Raw genomic sequence first — 13,130 nt, 5'->3', positions numbered from 1 at the left:
TAGTAAATGTGGGTAAATTAAGTAAAAACGCCCGGTGGATTTAGACCCACCCTAAACAATGTGCATATGAATAAAGGGTTTATGAGTATAAGAGTTTAACTCATAAACTTCTATCTCATATTATAATATTCTTTAGATCTATAGTATTATTATCAGAGGGACTACAACATTACTCTTTTCAATTATAGGAGTTTAATTTACTGGAGTATCAGAACTTTGACGTTGTGTCTAGTCATTATGGTGCTGGACATATTTTAGATGTTGGTGATATGCTCGGGTACAACGTTAAGGATTATCTTAATGTAGGGGAACGTTCACGTTTTTTCGTTAGGTGGTCAATGAAGATAATGTCCATTAATCGTTGCGGGTCCAAACTCTTCTTGAAATGAAAATGGATTCGGGAGTTGTGTATTTCTTCTAAGGTTCAGCTCTTAGGCCTTCGGGAATCCAAGATGGCATGTCTTCAGATCTTTAGGTTGAAGACGATTTGGGGGAACACTCACTTTGATTACACGGTTAGTTTGTCTCGGGGAGCTTCGGGTGGTATCACTTCTCTTTGGGATCCTTCTATGTTCGTCAAAGAGGATATTTGGTGTGATGTTCATTTTGTTATTGTCAAAGGTTATTGGGTGCACGAAGATATTGAGACTTACATGGTAAAGGTTTATGCTCCTCAAGCGTTACATGATAAGATAAATTTATGGAACAAAATTGATGATTTCATGGTTGCAAATAATGGCAATTACATCATATTTGGAGATTGGAATGCGGTTCGAAATGTTAATGAAAGACAGGGTACGAAGTTTTGTAATCTTGATACACTGAAGTTTAATGACTTTATTGAATCGTCTTCATTATATGAAGTCCCTCTTGGCGGTCTTGAATTTACGTGGAGAAATAAATCCGGGACCAACCTTAGCAAACTAGATCGGTTCTTCATTACGAATAATATTTTAAACGTGGTTTGTGATCTAAAAGGTGAAGTCTTACCGAGAGGCCACTCGGATCATTCATCTATTATGTTGTTCGAAGACAAGGTCGATTTTGGACCGACGCACTATAAGGTTTTCGCTTCATTGTTTGATAGGCCGGATTTCAAGGCGACGGTTCGCAAGATTTGGAGTGACAACTGCTTGAATTCTGCCCAAGATTTCTTAGCTAAACTGCGAACTCTAAAAGCTCATCTAAAAACCTGGATTTGTACAGCTAGAAGCACTGAAGCATCTCGTTTACATGAGTTAAATGTTCTAATATCTGACTTAGATGTTACTATTGATGCAGGTTTGGCAACGGAAACGCAAGTTTCGAGTCGTAACGAATTTTTTCAGGAAAAGTTGGAGATTGAAAAGCTTGCTGCTCTTGATTCTATGCAAAAGGCCCGTATAAAATGGGATGTGCAGGGGGGCGAGAACTCGAGCTTTTTTCATTGCTCGTTAAAACATAAACGAGGAAAACAACAGATCCAAGGTCTCATGGTTGACGGTGAAATGTCCCGTTCATATTGATTATAAACGTTCCATATTAATTGATTTCGTCGCGAGGTTTTGACCTCTATATGAGACGTTTTTCAAAGACTGCATTCATTTTTAAAACAACCATAACCTTTATTTTATCTATAAAGGTTTAAAAAGCATTACGTAGATTATCAAATAATGATAATCTAAAATATACCGTTTACACACGATCATTACATAATGGTTTACAATAAGAATATATTACATCAAAAATAAGTTTCTTGAATGCAGTTTTTACATAATATCATACAAGCATGGACTCCAAATCTTGTCCTTATTTTAGTATGCAACAACGGAAGCTCTTAATAATCACCTGAGAATAAACATGCTTACAACGTCAACACAAATGTTGGTGAGTTATAGGTTTAACCTATATATTATCAAATCATAATAATAGACCACAAGATTTCATATTTCAATATACATCCCATACATAGAGATAAAATTCATTCATATGGTGAACACCTGGTAACCGACATTAACAAGATGCATATATAAGAATATCCCCATCATTCCGGGACACCCTTCGGATATGATATAAATTTCAAAGTACTAAAGCATCCGGTACTTTGGATGGGGTTTGTTAGGCCCAATAGATCTATCTTTAGGATTCGCGTCAATTAGGGTGTCTGTTCCCTAATTCTTAGATTACCAGACTTAATAAAAAGAGGCATATTCGATTTCGATAATTCAACCATAGAATGTAGTTTCACGTACTTGTGTCTATTTTGTAAATCATTTATAAAACCTGCATGTATTCTCATCCCAAAAATATTAGATTTTAAAAGTGGGACTATAACTCACTTTCACAGATTTTTACTTCGTCGGGAAGTAAGACTTGGCCACTGGTCGATTCACGAACCTATAACAAATATGTACATATATATCAAAGTATATTCAAAATATATTTACAGCACTTTTAATACATTTTGATGTTTTAAGTTTATTAAGTCAGCTGTCCTCGTTAGTAACCTACAACTAGTTGTCCAACGTTAGATGTACAGAAAAAAATTGATATATATTATCTTGAATCAATCCACGACCCAGTGTATACACGTCTCAGGCTAGATCACAACTCAAAGTGTATATATTTTTGGAATCAACCTCAACCATGTATAGTTAACTCCCTCATTACTGCATATAGAGTGTCTATGGTTGTTCCAAATAATATATACACATGGGTCGATATGATATGTCAAAACATTTGCATACGTGTCTATGGTATCCCAAGATTACATAATATATTAGAATACATGTATAATACAATATAAGTTAGCTAGGATATGATTAATATAGATTTGTTACCAATTTTCACGTTGCTACAACAAGAAAAATTATCCAATCTTGTTTTACCCATAACTTCTTCATTTTAAATCCGTTTTGAGTGAATCAAATTGCTATGGTTTCATATTGAACTCTATTTTATGAATCTAAACATAAAAAGTATAGGTTTATAGTCAGAAATATAAGTTACAAGTCGTTTTTGTAAAGGTAGTCATTTCAGTCGAAAGAACGACGTCTAGATGACCATTTTAGAAAACATATTTCCACTTTGAGTTTAACCATGATTTTTGGATATAGTTTCATGTTCATAAGAAAAATTATTTTTCCAGAAGAACAACTTTTAAATCAAAGTTTATCATAGTTTTTAATTAACTAACCCAAAACAGCCCGCGGTGTTACTACGACGGCGTATGTCCGGTTTTACAGTGTTCTTCGTGTTTCCAGGTTTTAAATCATTAAGTTAGCATATCATATAGATATAGAACATGTGTTTAGTTAATTTTAAAATTCAAGTTAGAAGGATTAACTTTTGTTTGCGAACAAGTTTAGAATTAACTAAACTATGTTCTAGTGATTACAAGTTTAAACCTTCGAATAAGATAGCTTTATATGTATGAATCGAATGATGTTATGAACATCATTACTACCTCAATTTTTCTGGATAAAGCTACTGGAAATGAGAAAAATAGATCTAGCTTCAAAGGATCCTTGGATGGCTTGAAAGTTCTTGAAGCAGAATCATGACACGAAAAACAAGTTCAAGTAAGATTTCCACTCGAAATAAGATTGTTATAGTTATAGAAATTGAATCAAAGTTTGAATATGAGTATTACCTTGTATTAGAAAGATATCTTACTGTAAATAAGAAAGATTTCTTGAGGTTGAATGATCACTCTACAAGATTGGAAGTAAGCTAGCAAACTTGGAAGTATTCTTGATTTTATGAAATTAGAACTCGTAGAATTTATGAAGAACACTTAGAACTTGAAGATAGAAATTGAGATAGATCAATTAGATGAATAAAATTGAAGAATGAAAGTGTTTGTAGGTGTTTTTGGTCGTTGGTGTATGGATTAGATATAAAGGATATGTAATTTTGTTTTCATGTAAATAAGTCATGAATGATTACTCATATTTTTATAATTTTATGAGATATTTCATGCTAGTTGCCAAATGATGGTTCCCACATGTGTTAAGTGACTCACATGGGCTGCTTAGAGCTGATCATTGGAGTGTATATATCAATAGTACATACATCTAAAAGCTGTGTATTGTACGAGTACGAATACGGGTGCATACGAGTAGAATTGTTGATGAAACTGAATGAGGATGTAATTGTAAGAATTTTTGTTAAGTAGAAGTATTTTGATAAGTGTCTTGAAGTCTTTCAAAAGTGTATGAATACATATTAAAACACTACATGTATATACATTTTAACTGAGTCGTTAAGTCATCGTTAGTCGTTACATGTAAGTGTTGTTTTGAAACCTTTAGGTTAACGATCTTGTTAAATGTTGTTAACCCAATGTTTATAATATCAAATGAGATTTTAAATTATTATATTATCATGATAATATGATGTATGAATATCTCTTAATATAATATATATACATTAAATGTCGTTACAACGATAATCGTTACATATATGTCTCGTTTCAAAATCATTAAGTTAGTAGTCTTGCTTTTACATATGTAGTTCATTGTTAATATACTTAATGATATGTTTACTTATCATAATATCATGTTAACTATATATATATCCATATATATGTCATCATATAGTTTTTACAAGTTTTAACGTTCGTGAATTACCGGTCAACTTGGGTGGTCAATTGTCTATATGAAACCTATTTCAATTAATCAAGTCTTAACAAGTTTTATTTCTTAACATGTTGGAAATATTTAATCATGTAAATAACAATTTCATTTAATATATATAAACATGGAAAAGTTCGGGTCACTACAGTACCTACCCGTTAAATAAAATTCGTCCCGAAATTTTAAGCAGTTGGAGGTGTTGACGTATCTTCTGAAAATAAGTGCGGGTATTTCTTATTCATCTGATCTTCTCCTTCCCAGGTGAACTCGGGTCCTCTACGAGCATTCCATCGAACTTTAACAATTGGTATCTTGTTTTGTTTAAGTCTTTTAACCTCATGATCCATTATTTCGACGGGTTCTTCGATGAATTGAAGTTTTTCGTTGATTTGGATTTCGTCTAACAGAATAGTGAGATCTTCTTTAGCAAAACATTTCTTCAAATTCGAGACATGGAAAGTGTTATGTACAGCCGCGATTTGTTGAGGTAACTCAAGTCGGTAAGCTACTGGTCCGACACGATCAATAATCTTGAATGGTCCAATATACCTTGGATTTAATTTACCTCGTTTACCAAATCGAACAACGCCTTTCCAAGGTGCAACCTTAAGCATGACCATCTCTCCAATTTCAAATTCTATATCTTTTCTTTTAATGTCGGCGTAGCTCTTTTGTCGACTTTGGGCGGTTTTCAACCGTTGTTGAATTTGGATGATCTTCTCGGTAGTTTCTTGTATTATCTCCGGACCCATAATCTGTCTATCCCCCACTTCACTCCAACAAATTGGAGACCTTCACTTTCTACCATAAAGTGCTTCAAATGGTGCCATCTCAATGCTTGAATGGTAGCTGTTGTTGTAGAAAAATTCTGCCAAAGGTAGATGTCGATCCCAACTGTTTCCGAAATCAATAACACATGCTCGTAGCATGTCTTCAAGCGTTTGTATCGTCCTTTCACTCTGCCCATCAGTTTGTGGATGATAGACAGTACTCATGTCTAGACGAGTTCCTAATACTTGCTGTAATGTCTGCCAGAATCTTGAAATAAATCTGCCATCCCTATCAGAGATAATAGAGATTGGTATTCCATGTCTGGAGACGACTTCCTTCAAATACAGTCGTGCTAACTTCTCCATCTTGTCATCTTCTCTTATTGGCAGGAAGTGTGCTGATTTGGTGAGACGATCAACTATTACCCAAATAGTATCAAAACCACTTGCAGTCCTTGGCAATTTAGTGATGAAATCCATGGTAATGTTTTCCCATTTCCATTCCGGGATTTCGGGTTGTTGAAGTAGACCTGATGGTTTTTGATGCTCAGCTTTGACCTTAGAACACGTCAAACATTCTCCTACGTATTTAGCAACATCGGCTTTCATACCCGGCCACCAAAAATGTTTCTTGAGATCCTTGTACATCTTCCCCGTTCCAGGATGTATTGAGTATCTGGTTTTATGAGCTTCTCTAAGTACCATTTCTCTCATATTTCCAAATTTTGGTACCCAAATCCTTTCAGCCCTATACCGGGTTCCGTCTTCCCGAATATTAAGATGCTTCTCCGATCCTCTGGGTATTTCATCCTTTAAATTTCCCTCTTTTAAAACTCCTTGTTGTGCCTCCTTTATTTGAGTAGTAAGGTTATTGTGAATCATTATATTCATAGATTTTACTCGAATGGGTTCTCTGTCCTTCCTGCTCAAGGCGTCGGCTACCACATTTGCCTTCCCCGGTTGGTAACGAACCTCAAAGTCGTAATCATTCAACAATTCAATCCACCTACGCTGCATCATATTCAGTTGTTTCTGATTAAATATGTGTTAAAGACTTTTGTGGTCGGTATATATAATACTTTTGACCCCATATAAGTAGTGCCTTCAAGTCTTTAATGCAAAAACAACCGCGCCTAATTCCAAATCATGCGTCGTATAATTCTGTTCGTGAATCTTCAATTGTCTAGACGCATAAGCAATTACTTTCGTTCGTTGCATTAATACACAACCGAGACCTTGCTTTGAGGCGTCACAATATATCACAAAATCATCATTCCCTTCAGGTAATGACAATATAGGTGTCGTAGTTAACTTTTTCTTTAACAATTGAAACGCTTTCTCTTGTTCATCTTTCCATTCAAATTTCTTCCCTTTATGCGTTAATGCAGTCAAGGGTTTTGCTATTCTGGAAAAGTCTTGGATGAACCTTCTGTAGTAACCCGCTAGTCCTAAAAATTGGCGTATGTGTTTCGGAGTTTTCGGGGTTTCCCACTTTTCAACGGTTTCGATCTTTCCTGGATCCACCTGAATACCTTCTTTGTTCACTATGTAACCGAGGAATTGAACTTCTTCCAACCAAAATGCACACTTTGAAAACTTAGCGTACAGTTTTTCTTTTCTCAAAAACTCTAGCACTTTTCTCAAATGTTCTTCGTGCTCTTGATCATTCTTCGAGTAAATAAGTATGTCATCGATGAAAACAATGACAAACTTGTCAATATATGGCCCACACACTCGGTTCATGAGGTCCATGAACACAGCTGGTGCGTTAGTCAATCCAAACGGCATAACCATAAACTCGTAATGACCGTAACGCGTCCTAAAAGCAGTCTTTGGAATATCATCCTCATTCACCCGCATTTGATGATATCCAGAACGTAAATCGATCTTTGAATAAACAGACGAGCCTTGTAGTTGATCAAATAAGTCGTCGACTCTCGGTAGTGGGTAGCGGTTCTTGATGGTAAGTTTGTTCAACTCTCGGTAGTCGATACACAACCTGAATGTACCATCTTTCTTCTTGACAAACAAAACAGGAGCTCCCCACGGTGATGTGCTTGGTCGAATGAAACCATGCTCTAAAAGTTCTTGTAATTGGCTCTAAAGTTCCTTCATTTCGCTAGGTGCGAGTCTGTATGGAGCACGAGCTATTGGTGCAGCTCCCGGTACAAGGTCTATTTGAAATTCAACGGATCGGTGTGAAGGTAGTCCCGGTAATTCTTTCGGAAATACATCGGGAAATTCTTTTGGGACGGGAATATCATTGATGTTCTTTTCTTCGGAATTGACTTTCTCGACGTGTGCTAGTACAGCATAGCAACCTTTTCTTATTAGTTTTTGTGCCTTCAGGTTACTAATAAGATTTAACTTCGCGTTGCTCTTTTCTCCGTACACCATTAAGGGTTTTCCTTTTTCTCGTATAATGCGAATTGCATTTTTGTAACAAACGATCTCTGCTTTCACTTCTCTCAACCAGTCCATACCGATTATCACATCAAAACTCCCTAACTCTACTGGTATCAAGTCAATCTTAAATGTTTCGCTAACCAGTTTAATTTCTCGATTCCGACATATATTATCTGCTGAAATTAATTTACCATTTGCTAATTAGAGTAAAAATTTACTATGCAAAGGCACCAATGGGCAAATTAATTTAGCACAAAATTCTCTACTCATATAGCTTCTATCCTCACCTGAATCAAATAAAACATAAGCAGATTTATCGTCAATAAGAAACGTACCCGTAACAAGCTCCGGGTCTTCCTGTGCCTCTGCCGCATTAATATTGAAAACTCTTCTGCGGCCTTGTCCATTCGTGTTCTCCTGGTTCGGGCAATTTCTAATAATGTGGCCCGGTTTTCCACATTTATAACAAACTACATTGGCATAACTTGCTCCGACACTACTTGCTCTGCCATTACTCGTTCCGACACCATTTGTTCCTTTCGTTCTGTTAACCCCTGGTCCATAGACCTCACACTTCGCCGCGCTATGACCATTTCTTTTACACTTGTTGCAAAATTTGGTGCAGAATCCCGAGTGATACTTTTCACACCTTTGGCATAGCTGCTTCTGATTGTTGTTGTTGTTGCGGTTGTTATTGTTGTTGGGATGATTGTTGTAGTTGCTGTTGTTGTTGTTGTTGTTGTTGTTGGGCCGTTTGTTGTAGTTGCGATTGATGTTGCGATTGTTGGGATAGTTGTTGCGATTATTGTTGTAATTTCTGTTGTTGTTGTATTGGTGATTCTTATCACCGTTTTCCTCCCACTTTCTTTTGACTTGCTTTACATTGGCCTCTTCAGCCGCCTGTTCTTTAATTCTTTCCTCAATCTGATTCACTAGTTTGTGAGCCATTCTACATGCCTGTTGTATGGAGGCGGGCTCATGTAAACTTATATCTTCTTGGATTCTTTCCAGTAATCCTTTCACAAACGCGTCGATCTTCTCTTCCTCATCTTCGAACGCTCTCGGACACTATAGGCACAATTCTGTGAATCGTCTTTCGTATGTGGTAATATCAAATCCTTGGGTTCGTAACCCTCTAAGTTCTGTCTTGAGCTTATTGACCTCGGTTCTGGGACGATACTTCTCGTTCATCAAGTGCTTGAATGCTGACCACGGTAGTGCGTAAGCATCACCTTGTCCCACTTGCTCTAGATAGTTATTCCTTCATGTTAACGCAGTACCTGTGAAGGTATGCATAGCGTACTTCACTTTGTCCTCTTCAGTACACTTACTTATGGCAAACACCGATTCGACCTTCTCGGTCCACCGTTTCAATCCGATCGGTCCTTCGGTTCCATCAAATTCCAAAGGTTTACAGGCAGTGAATTCTTTGTAGGTGCATCCTACACGATTTCTTGCGCCGTTAGCTGCATTGCTAGATTCGGAGTTATTGTTGGTATGTAGCGCAGCCTGTACTGCGGCTATGTTTGCAGCAAGAAATGTACGAAATTCCTCTTCGCTCATATTCATGGTTTGTCGAGTAGTCGTGCCATTTCCTTCAAATAGTCAAATGAAACAAGTTAATCATACAGAATATTAAGAGTAGTCAATAGTATCTCGTAGCATAATATTAACTCATTTATAAAAGCTTTTTATTCATATTAGCGTTTTATAAGTTTAAATTCGGGTAGTACCTACCCGTTAAGTTCATACTTAGTAGCTAATATACAATTCAACTACTACAATTCTATATGAAAAACTGATTATAATAATATTTCGCGTTCAAACTTTTTCACAATATTTTACAAACTTACAATACCGCTTATTTTAGATATAACATGAAATATATCTCACAATAACTTTGATACAAGATAGTTGTGAAGATAATTCTAGCTAGTACATAAGTCGTTCAGCAAAGGCAATAAAGACACGTAATTCATACGTCCAGAAACAAGTCATGCATTCTGGTTTTACTAGGACTACTTCCCATCGTTGGTCTTGTGGAACATAACCTTTATGGCCGTTGATAAGACAGCGTGTTGTAACGTCGTCAAAGGGACGAGGGTTACGTAATGTCCAACAGTCCCGTAACAATCTAAAAACTTTGTTTCTCACCCCAACTACCGAGTCCGTCACTTGTGGGAACGTTTTGTTTAATAGTTGTAGCCCGATGTTCTTGTTCTCACTTTGGTGAGAAGTGAACATTAATAACCCGTAAGTATAACATGCTTCTTTATGTTGCATGTTAGCCGCTTTTTCTAAATCACGAAGTCCTATATTCGTTTATATTGAGTCAAAATAATTTCTTAACCCGTTGCGTAAAATAGCATTTGGGTTCCCCGCAATATATGCGTCAAAGTAAACACATCGTAACTTATGGATTTCCCAATGTGATATCCCCCATCTTTCGAACGAAAGCCTTTTATAAACCAAGGCATTCTTGGAACGTTCTTCGAATGTCTTACAAACTGATCTCGCCTTAAATAGTTGTGCCAAGGAATTCTGACCGACTCTAGACAAGATTTCATCAATCATGTCTCCGGGTAGGTCTCTTAAAATATTGGGTTGTCTATCCATTTTTGTGTTTTTATACTGTAAAATAGACAAGAGTTAGATTCATAAAAAAATACTTATTAATACAATCAATTTTTACATATATCATTAAGCATAAGCACACTATACTACATATATTACACCACACGAATACAACTATCTTATTCTGACTCGCTCGTTTCTTCTTCTTCGATTTTGGTTCGTTTTTCCAAGTTTCTAGGGATATATGATGTTCCCCTAATACGAGCTGTCGTTTTCCACATTGGTTTAGAAAAACCTGGTGGTTTAGAGGTTCCCGGGTTATTGTCACAATTTAAGAAATACGGGTGTTGACGATACATATAAAGTTCATCGGGTTTGAAATCAAATTTCTCTATTTTATGCCCTTTCCCTTATTGTTCTCTTTTGCCTTATTAAATTGTGTTGGGGTAATTTCTATAACATCATCGGAATCCTTGTCGGGATCCGATTCATCGGAGAATTGGTAATCCTCCCAATACTTTGCTTCCTTGACGGAAACACCATTGACCATAATTAACTTTGGTCGGTTGGTAGAGGATTTTCTTCTACTTAACCGTTTTATTATTTCTCCCACTAGTTCTATTTCTTCTTCCGGTTCCGATTCTTCTTCCGGTTCCGACTCTTCTTCCGGTTCCTCTTCGAGAACTTGTGAATCAGTCCACGAATCATTCCAATTTACATTTGACTCTTCATTATTATTAGGTGAGTCAATGAGACTTGTTCTAGAGGTATACATCTATCACATAATATCAAACACGTTAAGAGATTAATATATCACATAATATTCACATGTTAAAAATATATAGTTTCCAACAAAATTTGTTAAGCAATCATTTTTCAAGTAAACACGGTCGAAGTCCAGACTCACTAATGCATCCTAACAAACTTGATAAGACACACTAATGAAAGATTCTGGTTCTCTAATACCAACGCTCGGATACCAACTGAAATGTCCCGTTCATATTGATTATAAACGTTCCATATTAATTGATTTCGTCGCGAGGTTTTGACCTCTATATGAGACGTTTTTCAAAGACTGCATTCATTTTTAAAACAACCATAACCTTTATTTTATATATAAAGGTTTAAAAAGCATTACGTAGATTATCAAATAATGATAATCTAAAATATACCGTTTACACACGACAATTACATAATGGTTTACAATAAGAATATATTACATCAAAAATAAGTTTCTTGAATGCAGTTTTTACATAATATCATACAAGCATGGACTCCAAATCTTGTCCTTATTTTAGTATGCAACAACGGAAGCTCTTAATAATCACCTGAGAATAAACATGCTTACAACGTCAACAAAAATGTTGGTGAGTTATAGGTTTAACCTATATATTATCAAATCATAATAATAGACCACAAGATTTTATATTTCAATATACCTCCCATACATAGAGATAAAATTCATTCATATGGTGAACACCTGATAACCGACATTAACAAGATGCATATATAAGAATATCCCCATCATTCCGGGACACCCTTCGGATATGATATAAATTTCGAAGTACTAAAGCATCCGGTACTTTGGATGGGGTTTGTTAGGCCCAATGATCTATCTTTAGGATTCGCGTCAATTAGGGTGTCTGTTCCCTAATTCTTAGATTACCAGACTTAATAAAAAGGGGCATATTCGATTTCGATAATTCAACCATAGAATGTAGTTTCACGTACTTGTGTCTATTTTGTAAATCATTTATAAAACCTGCATGTATTCTCATCCCAAAAATATTAGATTTTAAAAGTGAGACTATAACTCACTTTCACAGATTTTTACTTCGTCTGGAAGTAAGACTTGGCCACTGGTCGATTCACGAACCTATAACAAATATGTACATATATATCAAAGTATATTCAAAATATATTTACAACACTTTTAATACATTTTGATGTTTTAAGTTTATTAAGTCAGCTGTCCTCGTTAGTAACCTACAACTAGTTGTCCAACGTTAGATGTACAGAAAAAAATCGATATATATTATCTTGAATCAATCCACGACCCAGTGTATACATGTCTCAGGCTAGATCACAACTCAAAGTGTATATATTTTTGGAATCAACCTCAACCATGTATAGCTAACTCCCTCATTACTGCATATAGAGTGTCTATGGTTGTTCCAAATAATATATACACATGGGTCGATATGATATGTCAAAACATTTGCATACGTGTCTATGGTATCCCAAGATTACATAATATATTAGAATACATGTATAATACAATATAAGTTAGCTAGGATATGATTAATATAGATTTGTTACCAATTTTCACGTTGCTACAACGAGAAAAATTATCCAATCTTGTATTACCCATAACTTCTTCATTTTAAATCCGTTTTGAGTGAATCAAATTGCTATGGTTTCATATTGAACTCTATTTTATTAATATAAACAGAAAAAGTATAGGTTTATAGTCGGAAATATAAGTTATAAGTCGTTTTTGTAAAGGTAGTCATTTCAGTCGAAAGAACGACGTCTAGATGACCATTTTAGAAAACATACTTCCACTTTGAGTTTAACCATGATTTTTAGATATAGTTTCATATTCATAAGAAAAATCATTTTTCCAGAGGAACAACTTTTAAATCAAAGTTTATCATAGTTTTTAATTAACTAATCCAAAACAGCCCGCGGTGTTACTACGACGGCGTATGTCCGGTTTTACAGTGTTCTTCGTGTCTCCAGGTTTTAAATCATTAAGTTAGCA

General features: G+C 35.5%; 1 protein-coding gene across 1 annotated transcript; it reads left to right on the top strand.

Annotated features, from left to right (window-relative positions):
- The first annotated feature begins 452 nt into the window (after nt 1–452).
- LOC139900405 (uncharacterized) lies at nt 453–1,505 on the top strand. The gene has a single exon (XM_071883177.1). The coding sequence runs from the start codon at nt 453–455 to the stop codon at nt 1,503–1,505; it is 1,053 nt and encodes a 350-aa protein (XP_071739278.1).
- Nucleotides 1,506–13,130: the final 11,625 nt, after the last annotated feature.

The sequence above is a fragment of the Rutidosis leptorrhynchoides genome, chromosome 3, assembly GCF_046630445.1.
Source record: "Rutidosis leptorrhynchoides isolate AG116_Rl617_1_P2 chromosome 3, CSIRO_AGI_Rlap_v1, whole genome shotgun sequence".
Classification (NCBI taxonomy): domain Eukaryota; kingdom Viridiplantae; phylum Streptophyta; class Magnoliopsida; order Asterales; family Asteraceae; genus Rutidosis; species Rutidosis leptorrhynchoides.
Note: the sequence above shows the minus strand (reverse complement) of the source record. Positions and strands in the feature narration are given on the sequence as shown.

Coding starts and splice junctions, on each gene's coding strand:
- LOC139900405 (XM_071883177.1), top strand. CDS start 453: ATGGCATGTCTTCAGATCTTTAGGTTGAAGACGATTTGGGGGAACACT.